The 15,300-nt window shown below is 38.5% G+C and overlaps 1 protein-coding gene across 3 annotated transcripts in view; it reads right to left on the bottom strand.

Moving 5' to 3' along the window:
- The window catches only part of SLC24A2 (solute carrier family 24 member 2), a gene marked incomplete at both ends in the record, with an annotated part of 240,254 nt that overhangs the window by 73,018 nt on the left and 151,936 nt on the right, over window positions 1-15,300 (bottom strand). For all 3 annotated transcript variants that reach the window (XM_084239149.1, XM_084239147.1, XM_084239148.1), the window contains 2 exons: window positions 10,693-10,801; window positions 13,370-13,408. In XM_084239149.1, coding sequence (XP_084095275.1) covers window positions 10,693-10,801; window positions 13,370-13,408 — 148 coding nt within the window. The remainder of the gene's footprint in view (window positions 1-10,692; window positions 10,802-13,369; window positions 13,409-15,300) is intronic.

Here is a 15,300-nt window from a genome sequence, read left to right as displayed (position 1 = left end):
AAATATATAGAAGAAACTACAGGCAAAAAACTACATGACATACATCTCAGTAACATCTTTAAAGACACATCCCAAAACAAAGAAAGTAAAGAAAAAGATAAGCAAGTGGGATTACATCAAACTAAAAAGGTTCTGTACAGCAAGAGACACTAACCAAAACAAAGACACACCCTACTGATTGGGAGAAAAGTTTTGCATACAATATAACTGATAAGGGACTGATCACAAAAATCTACAAAGAGCTCACGACTCAACAAAAACAAAGTAAACAATCCAGTCAAAAAATGGGTAGAAGAGCTAAAAAGACACTTCTCCAAAGAGGAAATGCAAATGGCCAACAGGTATATGAAAAAATATCCAACATCCCTTATAATCAGGGAAATGCAAATCAAAACCACAAGGCGATACCACCTTACACCAGTGACATTGGCACACATTAAAAAAAGCAGGCAACAACAAATGTTGGTGAGGATATGCAGAAAAAGGAACTCTCCTGCACTGCTGGTGGCAGTGCAAACTGCTCCAACCACCATTAAAAGCTGTATGGATGTTCCTCAAGCTACTAAACATGAAGCTACCATACGACCTGGCAATTCTACTTTTAGGAATCTATGCAAAGGACACAAAAACATTAATTAAAAAAGATACCTGCTCCCCTATGTTTACCGCAGCACTATTTACAATAGGTAAGCTATGGAAAAACCCAAATGCCCAAAAATAGATGACTGGATCAAGAAGACGTGGTACATATACACAATGGAATACTATTCAGCAATTAAAAAAGATAAACTCATGCCATTTGCAGCAACATGGATGGAGCTAGAAGGGATCATGCTCAGTGAAATAAGCCAGAAGGAGAAAGAAAAATATCAAATGGTTTCACATATAGGAGGAATATAGGCGAAACCAAATAAGGGATCAGGAAAAATAACAACAACAACAAATTTAGAAGGCAACCATAAATCAGAGACATTCTGTGAGGGAGGGGGAAGTAAAGGGAGAGGAAAGCACGAGGGACTATGGCGATGGTTCACGAGTGAATTGGTAGTGGGAATTTTACAGGCAATACACAATGATGTTAAAGATATAAATAAAAAATATAAATTAAAAAAAATAAGATGGCTTTCAGGAAGTGAACTAGGCTGGGGCAAAGAGCAGCTAATGTTCCTCTAAAACTTATCTCTGCTGGGGAACCTGTCAAAGAAAATATTCTCAAGGGGGTGTCCACTCATATCCTGCACAGGAATGTGTTTTGTGAATGAATGACTACATGAGCCCAGAAAATGAAATAAGAACCCAAATGGATGAAGACCCTATATTTTATGCAAACAAGGCTGCTTGACTCTTTAAAAGCAAGTGTGTGTGTGTGTGTGTGTGTGCGCATGCACAAACATGTGTGCATATGTCATATAGTCTCATTTGAGCCCCAAGACAACCTTTAAAGGACAGTTTGGGGTGGATTAGGAAATTATGTTTAGTGGATGAGGTAAAGGCCAGATTTGGTGGATCTGACATTATAAGGTCAGGAGACAAATGGACCCTGAAAACAGCTTGAGGATTTGTGTTTCTAGTATGATCAACAGTCAGTGTATGAGCATCATTCAGAGATGAGTGCAAAGTACATAGTGCAAATCCCAGATGAAGAATCAAAATTAGGAAGAGCTTTGGTGACTATCAGAGGAAACTGTCTCATAACTCAGTGCAAGCCATTCAATCTATACTCCACTAGTGAGGCCCTGCTATTTATTAGAAAAGCAGAGATGCTTTTAGTGTCTCACTTGGGAGAAAACACCTTTGAATGATCTTACTTCATAGATGACTGTTGTATGTCAATATACATTTGAAAGGGTGCTTGTTGGTAAAATAAAAGTCCTTTTTCACATGGTCAGCATATAGTCCTATCTGTGACAGTGGCTTTTTATTGGGAGCAGAACAGGTGGATTTAATGAAATATACTACTAAAGGGAGCATCGGGTGAGATAGGAGAGGTTTGCTGTACCACAGGTGGGTTAGCTCCCTGGACAAGGCCTGAACTCAGGCTGTAGCTGTTGCTAAAAGCTAAGACGTCACCCCTAGGCCACCAGCAATGTCCCTACTCTGAAGGAATTCTAACTGCCCCTTTTGAGCATGTGATAAGTTCACAGGGACAAAGATGAAGCTGTAATGTTAGGCTTCGTCGTCGTTTTTTCCTTTTTTTATGTTTTGTTTAGGCTCAAAGGCTATTAAAATGAAAATTTTGGTTATGTTCCTTTGCAACCTTTACTTCAAAGCAAACTGCTGCTTCATAATATATTCTCTTGTCTGATGGACACATCTTTTTTTGTCAAATGTGTCTTTGTTCTTCCTGCTTATTCTATAAAAAATTACAGAAGTTATTAAGTCCTATGAAATATCTCTTTTGGGGCTTTAATTAAAATTGAATTTCATTTTGAGTTTAATTTAGGGCAAACTGACAGCTTTAGACTCTATCAACATTTATTTAGATCATCTACTGTTCTTCACAAATTACTATCGATTGCTTTTGCCATAAAATTCATAAATATTTCCTTTGTGTTAATCACTGGTACTTTATGGTTTTGTCACATCTCTGAGTGGTATCTTTTCTTCTTTTATGTTTGTTTCACTGGTTTAGAGGAAGATGATTAAATTGGGCATGCTGATAAAGGATCCGATGTGCATAAACTTTTAATAGTTCTTATCGTTTAAAAAAGGTATTTACTCTTCCCTCTGGGAATCCCTTTGAACAAAGGGTCCTGTTGTTAAAAAGAAGTTTGACACTGGAAATATTGTAACAGGGTGGTCCCCAGGAAAGGGGGAGGTTTCCTGCTCCACCCAAGGGAGGGTGGAGCTGAGCAGGGAGGAGAAGCGGCAGAAGAGACTGAGGAGGAAGCAGGATGGAGCCAGGAGACCTGGAGTAGGCGGCGCATGGAGCCTAGAGACACGTGAAGAAACTGTGTTTGTCTTTTGGTCGTGGACTAGGTGACACAGATGTGGGTGAGACCCGTGGGGAGGTGACCATGGCAGTTTTTTATCTTGATGTTGATTTTGCTCTTTTCCTTCCGGGCTTGTCTGGTTATTTCTGACCCTTTGCTGTGGGTCCCCACTGGAAGATGCTTTAGACTTGTGGAAGGCTTTGGGGCCTTGCTCTGGGCCAATCCCATTTGGATGGACTTTTACCCACGAGGGGACGGGTAACTTTGGGTGCTTCATTTAGAAACTAGACTCTTTGCCTTACCTGTATTGTTTCCTAGTTTTATTAAAGTTCCTTCCCATTAAAGTCTCCTATGTTTTGTGTTGATGCGGGGGATGGCAGAACCCATTTAGAATAGGCAGGTTTGCGGGGTTTGGGCTGCCCCTCTCCCTGTCCTATAACAGATTTGGCGACCACGAAGATTTAGGACAGCCATCCGTGGTTAGTCAGCCCCATGGGGAAATTGGGCTTCCCTATGGCACTGGCTACCATAAGCGCAAATGTGATTTTTGGTTTCTCCAGTGTGTTTGTTTCATATGTCGATTTGCTGTTGAAAAACTGGCTTGGGCTTTGTGAAGATTCTGTGTGTTTGTGTGTAATTTGTTTGTAGTGACTTGCTAAGAGATTTTAATTTGTGGAAATTGTTCTGTGCCAGTTTTACTCAAAAGGTTTGCGGGCTTTGGGCTGCCCCTCTCCCCATCCTATAACAATATGACTGCAGAACTGAGGCTATGAGAGGGGACTGACAGGGGTAGAAAGAAAGGGAGGGATCCAGTGGTCTATGATGGAGGATTATGGGCGATTTGACGGTGGGTGTTATGTAGTAATGTACATCTGAAGAGGTGCAAACCTATTCCCTTAAATAATATGCAATTCTGTAAACCAGTATTTACAGTCTACCAATAATAATAATAATTTATAATAAATAATAATAATAATTTATAAAAATAAAAGATATTTGAAAACCCATGGTCTAGGGGTTAGGGAAGATGGTAAAAAAATATAAACACCTGCTACTCATTTGTGAGGCTTTTGCAATCAAGGTATCCTGGAATTCAGGTCATTGAAGCCACCCGCTCACTGCCCTTGTCTGAGCCAGACTGATAAAGCAGTGGGAGCGATGGCATCAGGATGTCACAATAGCTAAAGGAGAGGGAAATTAGGTAGCAAAACTGTCCTTCAGAAAGCAGGAGGCATGCTTCCTGGTTATCTCCCCAACCAATCTGAATGAATGGAATATAAATGTGTTGGCTGGAAAGTGTCAACAACAGAGATGGGCTCTGATAACATGAAGTGAATTTACCATGGGGAAAATCTGCCTGTCTTTCTACAGGCAAGGAAGCAGATATCATACAATGAGTATGTTGTCATTTTCAGACATCTTATTATAGGATTCTGAAGGTTTTGTCATGAAAAACAGCCTCAAGGGAATTATGTATCAGGCATATGGACCTGCTGTTGTGTCTTAAACCTTGTAGTTAAATAACTCAGTTCAATTACAGGACTGCAAGGCAGGTATTATTCTTACTTTTGTGTTTCTTGGGCATTGAGTGCACTTTATTTGTTAAATTTTGCTATTACTAACAAAAAATTGTTATATAATAAAAAAGGTAAATCAAAAAAAAATTCATGAGGAAGAGACAGTTAAAATTACAGAAAAGAATCTGCGAACACACACAAATGAATAAAGAGCTTCTTGTTCAGTTTCCCTCTCAAACACAATACCAGCTATGGGGGAGATGTCATTTTACAGGTGTTTGAGTTTGTAAAATGAATGGTTAAAACAATAAACTTCCTAGAATCTTGTAGTGGTATTTCTTTTAACAGATAAAATTAGGCCCAAGGAATGCAATAACAGAAGAACCAATAGTATATCAAAGGGAATAAAAGAAAGGGAAATGAAAGAAGAACAAAGAATTTGGAAAGAAAAGAGGAAGAAGCTCGCAGCAGAACTCATAGGAAGGACAGAGGCAGGGAGCAAACACTTCCTACCATACGGGAAAGTAGACTGGCCCAGCTCCCATGGAAAACAGTATGGAGATTTCTCAAAAGACTAAAATTGGATCTACCATATGAGCCAGCAATTTTTCTCCCCAAATAGAAAAACACTAATTTGAAAGGAAACCTCCTATACTCCTACGTTAATAACAGCACTATTTACAATAGCCAAGATTTGGAAACAATCTAAGTACCCCAGCATAGATGAGTGGATCAAGAAGATGTGGTACATATACACAATGGAATACTATTTAGCAATCAAAAAAGATAAACTCATGCCATTTGCAGCAACATGATGGAGGTGGAAGGGATTATGCTCAGCGAAATAAGCCAGAAGGAGAAAGATAAATACCTGATAGTGCCACTTACAGCCGGAATATTGAAAAACCAAACAAATGGGTCTGCCAAAGACAAACTTTGAAACTAACCCTTGAAAGCTAACCATAGATCTGAAGCTTTCAGAGAGGGTGCAGTAGAAGGTAGTGTAAGTTTGGGTGACCACATTGCCCTGTTATGGCTATTGTGATATAAGTGGAAGTCTGCTTCACTAAAGTTTCTCTGGTGAAAAAAAAAAAAGCTGCACTGTCTTCTTCATCCTTCCTACTTCTTCCTTTCCAGAATACAGATATGAAGTGGGGAGAGGAAGGAGAGAGATGAAAGGGCCATGGTCTGGATGAAAGAATGGACAAACAGGAGGAGTCTGGATCCCTCACGGCAGGGTGGAACTGTTACCAGCCTTAAACTGTCTATTATTGGGCTTCCTGTTAAATAAGAGAACTAAAAGTGTTAAATAAGAGAAATAAAACTCTAAAAATCTATGAAGGACAATCTGAAAAGGCTATGTACTATATGATTCCAAGACATTCTGGAAAAGGCAAACTATGAAAACAAGAAAAAATCAGTGGCTTCCAGGTGTGTGTGTATGTGTATGTGTGTGTGTGTGTGTGTGTGTGTGTGTGTGTGAGTAGTCAAAGCATAGAGCATTTTTTGGGCAGTAAAAACAATCTGTATGGTATTATAATTTTATATGATGGATATATGTCATTATAAAACCATAGAATGTACTAGATCAAGAGTGAACACTAAGGTAACTATGTACTTTGGATGATTACGATGTGCCAATCTAGATTCACCTTTAGCAAGAAATGTATTGGTGAGTGAAATTGATAATGGGGGAGGCAATGCATGTATGGGACATGCATGGGAATCTCTGCCACTTTCCTTTCAAAATTTTGTCAGCCCAAAGTCTAAAAAAGTCTTAAAAATACTATAAGCCACTGCCATTAGATTCTATTACATGACAGGAGACACAATTTTAACTGAAAAATCATTGCCAACAGTTATGGAGCATTAATTATATGTTTTTTTTGGGGGGGGTAATATTGTATTGAATGCTCACCAGAAGCTTTGTACAGTGGAATTATAATTGCTCTGTTTTAAAACGAAACCAAAGTCCTAAAGTTTGATTAATAGTAATCATGAACTTGTGCTGGTCGAGTTCTTACATTCTATTTCACAAATAGAAGAACTGAGGTCTAGTGAGGTTGGGAAGCTGCTCCAATTCCCAGAGCAGAGGCTGACCAAGATTTGAACCTGGTGGTGTAACTCCTGGGCCATATACTAACCACACATGCTACTTGGCACTGTATGGTGATGGATGGAAACTAGAATTCTGGTAGCAAATATTATATGGTATATACAGATGTTGACTTGCAAGGCTATCTACCTGAAACCTATATAGCATTATAAACCAATGCTACTTCACTTAAGTAAGAAAAGCTTGAGTAAAAGCTTTTGCTTTTTGCTTTTGCTTTTCTGATGAGAGAACAGTGCACCAGGAACTCAGGAGTGTCACTACAATTCAAGCGTGGGGGACATCATAGTAGGAGTCAAGGCTGAAGCCTTGCTGTGAAGGCTTAGAAATGGGAAATTCACATCTTAACAGATGAGGTAATTGGTGTTGGGATTTAGGCTGGTGTCTTCACCAAAAGGACAAGGACCACTTTGTTGGACCTGTGGTTACACAGATGACAAGTAGCACAAAGATTACAAACCTAGGAAGAAAGAGGTTCAAATTCTGTCTCTGCCTTTACTTCCCCCTACTTGGTGAGGTGAGACACTATCTCTTTACATTTTGGTGTCCTTCTTAAGATAATGAAAACACAAACACTACTGAAAACTTGCATGTGTGAGCACTGGCCATATGCCATGTAGTGTCAGTGCACTATTCAGCCAGGAGAACAGCAGGAACATTAGTGAGCTATCCTTTAGAGCAACAGGGAATCTTTTGCAGTCTTCATGCTGTCAATTTGGTGATGTAACCAGCATGCTCATATTGTTAAAAGGTGACAGTTTGGCACGGGGATGTGTGAATTCAAGTGATTAGATGGAAACTAAAAAGGAGATGACTATTTCTGAGAGCTGTAGGTTAATTTTTTTGGCTGTTCTTGGAATGGAAAATGATTGTGAATTTTGGGGGAAAAATACCAGAGCAATCTGTTTTCTTGGCTGTGTGCTATGGAGCAATTTAAAAGCATTGAAGTACATTCCATATTTTCTAATCACTCAAGTCCAGAACTGATTATGGCTCTCAGCATTCTCTCAGATTCACACCATCAGAGCACTCTACATCTTTCAGGGAGAGGTTTCACCTTGAAAGCAGGCGCCCAGATTCAGAAGGCACATCTTGCTACAACAGGAACAAACATTTTAATTGCAGCACAGCCCCACGAGGGCCAGGTGTTTCGGAAAATCACTGATGGCCCCAACTCAGAGACACCCAGATTTACTTTCTCTTATCTCACAGAAACAAAACGTGACCTCCTCTGCCAGACAATGAATACAGAAACAAGTCCTACCAGAAACTAAACTCTCCAAACAAAACCCAGAGAACTCTAGATTGTTGAGATCTGCGGGCAAGAATGGACACACACATACACAAACACACACACACACACAGAGTTGTATGTGCATAGAATGTGTCTGGGTGAAACCCTCAAGACACTGCAGCTGTGGTTTCCTCAAGGGAGAACTGGAGTACTAGAAAAAAATTAGGAGGATGATGGAGGAAAAAGACTTATTTTTTCACCATAACCTTTAGAATATTTTGAATTTTTAAAAATCACAAGTGGTATTATTTTTCAAAATAATGAAACAAAATAATGCCAAATCTGTATAGAAATATTTCTGATGTGATAGATGCTTTATGCATATTCACTCCTTTAATCCCTATAAAAACCCTGTAATGTAAACCTCATCAGATATGATCCTGATTTTTACAGATGAGGAACGAAAGGTACAGAAAGGTTAAATAACTTGTCTAAGGTCACACAGCTAGTAATGCAGATCTGGGATCTGGACTCAGAGAGTCTGTCCTCTTAATTACTAATATGATACTGCCTTGCCAAAAATAAACACTCTCTGTTGCTTGTTCATAATCAAGTTGGTACAGATAAAATGATTCTTTTCTCACAGAGCCTTCTAGGGTGATGGGGTAGAGTACAGAAGATGCTGGCTCAAAATAACCAAGATATAATCTTGAACCTGTGTGGTTTTAGAAGGTTTTGAAATCATGTGAAAACCAAGTCCAAAGCATGGCATTGCGTACATTGCTTTATCTTTCTGAGGCTTAGAAGCTATTATGTGCCAGGTATTCTGCCTGGGGGACAACTAGTGAATGAAAGAGAGTTCCTGCCCTAGAAATTTACTGTATCCTGGGAAAAACAGGTGGTAAACAAATAATGGACACAAATTGCAATATGAGCAATAGAGAAAACTTACAGGGTACATTGAGAGATGAGGATGGGGGACCTTTACTAATACTGGATCGTCAAGAATTGTCTTGTAGAAAGAGTCTTGAAGAATGGATGGGAGTAAAACAGGGAAAGTGGAAGAGGATGAAAGGAAAGTATTGTGGGTGGGAACAGCCCCTGCAAAGACCCAGAGGCAGGAAAGAAATAGCTATTTGAGGAGAAAAAACAGTGAATCAAATTGGATCTAGAGTGTGAGAGAGATCATGTAGAGATATATTTCACAATTTTTCTAAGAACTATGGGGGGTTAGTGAAGGTTATAAGTGGGAGTGACATAATTTGATTTATTTTTAAAGAAGATTACTTGGGCTACGATGTAGAAAATATGCAAAGAAGAAGTCAATGGTGGATGTGGAAGACAGCTAGGAAACTTCCACAGGAATTCAGGCAAGCAAAGAAAATGACTGAATAATATGCTGGCAGAGACAAGTAGATAACTCTGAGGTATTTCGACGGCACAATATTTTATGAAATCAGAATAATCATGTTAGCTCTGAAGTGTTATTATGAAGCCTAAGTTCAAAGGTGTGAAATGCTCTGTCTACCACAGAGTTCTAGACAAAAGTAACTGTTACTACAGATGAAGTAACCAGATACTAGAGGGACTAATTTGCTCAAAGTCACACAACTTCTGGTGGCTGTGAGGAAACATGGGCCTGGGATACCTTCACTCCCTTTCTCTCAGGGCATATCTCACGGGAAGAAAAAGAAGGGAAGTGACCTGGTCTAATTCTTTTGTCAAATGGAAGTCTGGGAAAATGGAGTGGAGATATGGAGGACGTGCCTGGCTAATTATCCCTCGTAAAGAGAACTTGGATCTAAGAAACAGGGTCCTTCTGTGAGAGAGTGATATAGCTTTCTGGGATACAAAATGAAGATTTCATGACTCTACTGTGAGAGGACCCCACTAACCTCACCTGTTACTCTGGGTGAGAGGTGTGCATTCAGCATTTTGAGGTTTCAAATTTTTCTTTACTTCATCTTAATCTATTGACTGCCCATACCCTTGACATTATTTAGCAAAGCTTTATATTGGTAAGAGCTCTGACTCATGTAACATGATTTTACATTCTTATCTCACCTGTTCATTCATTGGCAGAGACCTGGTGTAATATCAGGCCCTGTTATAAAGTCCAGGGATGAAGGGAGAAGAGACTTGCACTGATATTTGGACTTTGTTTGCGGTTTTACTTGATATTTACTTGATACAGCAATTATCTACCTACTTGAAAAATTAAGTTGTTAGGATATATATGAGGGTCACGTATCTGGCTTCACTGTGAATGAGTAAAACTGAAGAACACAATCGTGGCCTCTTATGATGGTTTACATGATTACTCTAGAAGGTGGATCAGGATATTTGGGTCACTGAGTATTCCTAAGAGTTATCTCAGAGAAGGCGCTTTGGTGGAGAGAAGTTCATTTTCTGCCCTCTGATTGTCAAAGAATCAGTACAATGTCAATGTTCTGCACTGAACATCATTCCCCAATCTATTCATGCCCTCCTAAGTCATGGAGTTTCTTTCTCCTTTTCTTTCTTTTTTTCTTTAAAGATGCACAATTTATCTTCACACATGACTTCATTTAAAACTTAGGAAGGATGAGAGGGAACTTCAACTCCAGCTGGAAGGGGACGACACCCTATGCTCAACTATGTCTCAAAACAAACTATATTCATGCTAGAGGCAGCAAAAGACAGAATCAGCACACAGACCTCAGATCCTATTAATGGTACACAAATCTCTGATCATGAACTGGGGTGGTGCAGAAAAAGTCTACCAAAGGGCAGAGGCTAAACAAGAGGACTTTGGCAGGCTCATGTGATGGAAGAATTAATGTGTTTTATGAAGAAAAGCCATTTTACATCCTCCTTTTCCCCAAACAAGCTCCCAAACTAAAACCTGAAGTTTACCTTCAGCAAGTGGGTCGAGGGTGTGTATCATCAGCTGGAAGATGCTGTTTCTCATGAGACTGTTGTGGAGGGAGGCAGAACTTCCACCTCGCTGGAGACGCGGCTTAGTCTGAGCAGAGAAACAAGACAAAGAGGCTGTTAGTTTTCAGAAATGGAAGGCAAGTGCACTATAGATAAGACTCTCAAGTCGTCTGGTGATCACTTTCTTGTCTCACATGACCACACACTATTGAACCAGAGATTTTCAAAGTATATTTCAAACCCCTTGAAGAAATGGTGTTTTCACAGTCTTTTCTATGTTATGAATTAACTGCTACCTTTCCTTTTTTGAACTTAGTAAATGCTAGTCAATGTGTACATGGTTCCCCTCCATTAGTTTATCTCATTCATAAAATCAGCCCTATGAATTCAATACTGTTGTTATTTCCTTTAGGTAGTAGAGGGCATTTAGTCTCCTAAGTGAAATGAGGTGTCCAAATCACACAGAAAAAAAATGGAAGATAAAGGGACAGATCTCAGGAGCTGTTATCTGCTTTTAGAGCCATTGGTAGTCACTAAAATATTTGGATTGTGCACCCTACCAGTAAAATTTTGAATGTGTATATTTGTAGCTGTATCTGATTCATACATACTAAAATATAAGCATATGTCATAAAACATTTGTAAAAATAGTAATTATGAAGGATAATATAGAAAGCAAATGATAGAGGTGCTAATATTTTCTCCATGTTTCCCTAAGGAATTCTGTGCACATCTCTTGGAGAACTTCATCTCTACTGGGTGGGCCACAGCACTAATCTATTAATCCCCCTGGTCAGTGTTAAATGACATATGAGGAGAGACCACCTTATATTATGAATCCAAGGAGGACCTTTCTGACTTCAAAGGAGGGCTCCTTTTGCATAAACTCCTAGGAGAGTGATTCTTTGGCCAAATAAATAAAACTGATAGCTAAGAGGGAAATAATCAATGTCTAAATACAAGTTTACCAGCAAACACTTTTATCTTCAAAAGCAAAGAATCTACAAAAACAAAACCTGAAACCTCTGATTTTTGACAGATTTTTATCCTGAATAGGAGTTGGTTTTTGGTTGATTTTGTGTTGGTGATCACAGGAAGAGGCTCCCAAGGCAGCTAAGATTTGTAGACAGGCAGTTAAGAGAGAGGGTAATGTAATGTAAATTTCATTTCTTATGGAACTTAAGAGAGGCATTAATTCCTTAAGAGATGAACGAATTTCTTATGGAAATTTTGGTCCAAAATCTCAACATGAACATTTTCTGGAGCCAGGTAAAAATAAATTATTATTTACACTAAGATTTCTAATCCTTTACTTAAACGTTTTACTTACACGTTTATTCCATCATACCTGTTACCTACGAGGGGGTTCCCAAGAGAAGTCCCATAAGAGACTTCGTCAAGTTTATTTGGAAAATGCTATATCCTAGACCAATCTACTTTTCAAGTTTTAAGATACATATTAGGCCACTAAGTATAACACTAATCAAATATGATTAATTTGACTAACTTGGACAGTGTTTCCAAACAATTGTCTGCAGGTTCCTATTTTGTAGAACACTTATTAACAATCATAGCCCACATGTTTGGAGTCAAATATGAAATCCTGCTAGAAGTATGGATAAAATGTTAGTATGAGATATGTGGAGAATTCAGAATTTCAGTGTAATTTTATATTATAATTGGTATTCTATTAGAACTCATTCATAGCTTTATAGGGTTTGGGGGAGAACTAGAGAGGATTACTGGTGTCTCAATGGTAAATCAGCTCAAGAGTTCCTCAAAGGAAGAGTGTGGTCTATACCCTTTACCCGGAACCAGATCTGTCATTTTCTTTGGGCTCTCAATGAGGGCCATAAGTTGGCTCTAAGCACTACAGGAGAAAGGAACGAGTCACACTACTTTCCTTTCTAGTTCTTTCAGTCTTAAAATCTGTAACATTTTTAATACAATTGTTTTCTAATTCAGATGCTTATGGGTCAAAGAATTTTAGAACTTGAGTAGAATTGAAATGTAATCAGTATTTGAAGGCTGAACATATGAACTCTGAAGGTCATTTCCTAGCTCTGATGCATAATACAAAATATGACATGTTGATTAGATGGGAACTGGAAAATGTGTTTGTTGATGATCTGTCATAACCATTGTTACGCTGGTCCTAATTCTGGGAAAATGGAAGAATTCTATTGTGGAAATCTTCATTAACAAAGGGTCATATCTGTAGAAGAATGTAAACAATCTTTTGGGTATTATGTATCATTTGAATATACAAGTCTCATGCAACATTTCTTTTGATGGAACCAAAAGAAATTTCCAACCAGAAAGTGGTGCATGCAGATACACAAAATCATTATCAAGCATTAAATCGATATCATACTGTCCCCAAATATCAGCTCAACATCCCTTGGAATTCAATTTGGAACTACTTCACTCTTTCAGCTCCTAGATTCCAAACTTTTTGAAATCTAGTCCCCTAAATAATTTGTTGGTGAAAATAAGAATTCAATTCACACTAACTGTAGCACAGAGCATAAAAACACCATTTGATTATTCCAAGGGAAAGGATGATTTGTTGAGCAGAAGAGGCCCTTTTCTTCCCACCCTCGCCCCACACTCCACAGGCACATGAATAGGTACAGAGAGGGCCACTGCTTCCTACCGGTAGAGCCTGTTCATCCTTGTCCCTGGCTGTAGATGACTGCATAAGAGGAAAAGGCAGAAACAAAAGACAAATAAATAAATGGTGAGTCACATATAGGTTTTATATTTAATAACAAGCATCAATGAGGGAAAGACTTGGTTCTTTCTGCCCTTGGGAAGGACTAAATCAACACAAGTGGCCAAAACATAATGGCTAATTTAGGCACATGGTACATTCTCCAGATAGGTCAAAATTGAATGGCCAACCTGAATGCTCAGGTAAAGATGACAATTAAATCAATATGGCCCACACATGGAATACCATGGGTTCATTAAAATAAATGAGGTAAGTACACACATATCGACACAGAAAAATATCTAAGATATATTGTTAAGTGAAAAAAATTAAAACCTCATTATCACACTTTATAAAGGAAAATAAATGAATAATAATTTAGTATATGTAAAGAATTTTACAAAACTGCTATTAATGCTTATTGGGGGTTGACATTACAAGTACATGTCCTTTTCAATGTCATCTAGAGGGTATCAACATTCACTTTCCCACAGACGGAGCAAGACTGGGTTTGAAGAAGTTAAGCCACCGATTTAAAGACTAGAATCATCACACATTCAGACAATCCATCTTTTATCCTCTCCTTACTACTTCAGATTTTCCATGCTAAAAATGGAAGTTATCTGTCAGGTTGAGAAAAGTTGACTAAAACAAATGAAAGGCATACGAAGGCCTGGCCAGTAACTGAGAGAGAACACAACTCAGAAACAGTGGTCCTGAAGTTCTATCAAAATGCCCTAACTGGATGGCTCTGCTTCTCCAACTTAGTACTAACATTCCTTCTTCAACAGAACTAGGGCTGTGATCATTCCAATGACGTACAAGTACCTTGTGAATTTCCTTAAGATTATAACAAGTCTTTGTCACTTTACCCAACTGTAGTTGTATACAATAAGAACAAATTGGGCCTTTGCCCCCTGTTTTAATTTCCAGTTCACCCTATTAGAGTTGCCGCTGATCTGTGTCTTCAGGGGTTATCACATAATTAGAGAAAAGTAGACAGGTACAAAACTGTTGAAAAATCTTCATTGGTCCTAGGTTTTCTCTTTCAGTCCTACCATTATGTCATATAAAGAATGTTAAGACAGTCCCAAATCCCACCTAAAATACACATTTTTGTGTTAAGAAATGGAAAGAATTCTTACAATTTTGCATTTCAAATTATTGGCTATATATAATTCATTTATGATTCGTATGCTTACAGTCTTGTTAAGTGAGAAAATTGAATCCACAATTTGTTTTCACATGTAATTTTAAGAAGATTAAACTTAGTACTTAATAAAATTGATATTAAATATTTTATAGACATTCCATTAAACATTTAATAATCTTGATCTTTATGGGGACCTTTCTGGATTTTGGAGTCAATATCAACATGTTTTATTTTCCCTTCTGGTTCCAAACATTTTTATAGACCCTTGCAGAAGGTGTAAGTCTCTGGTACAGAAAAAAGTTCTGGGTTGGTGGTGGTTTCTGAGTGAGCATTACTAAATTTGCCATCACTGCCTGGTTTGAGATCTCACTTAGAGACATCTTTGTCTTTAAAAGCACTACTGATAAACCTGATTCCCTCGCTCCCAGGCACATGCGTGGGGAATTAGTGTGGATCTGAACTTGTGCTTTGATTTCCCTTTTTTGCTTTGAAAGGCCCCACATGATCCTGCTTCTCTCTAGCAGTTCCTTTCATTTTCTCCTCTTCAACATCAGACAGCTCAACAAATGGCCCCACATTCCACAGAACAATCCCCCAGGGAAATTATCCAGTGCAGCAAGCTCAGCCTTTGGACATACATTGAGATTAACTGTCAGAGCACGCCTTTTCAGTTAGCAAATTTACACCTGTGGCTAAATGGGAGACAGATAATTATGAACTG

The sequence above is a fragment of the Talpa europaea genome (assembly GCF_964194135.1).
Source record: "Talpa europaea genome assembly, chromosome: 7".
Classification (NCBI taxonomy): Eukaryota; Metazoa; Chordata; class Mammalia; order Eulipotyphla; family Talpidae; genus Talpa; species Talpa europaea.
This window is presented reverse-complemented; position numbering and strand designations above follow the sequence as displayed.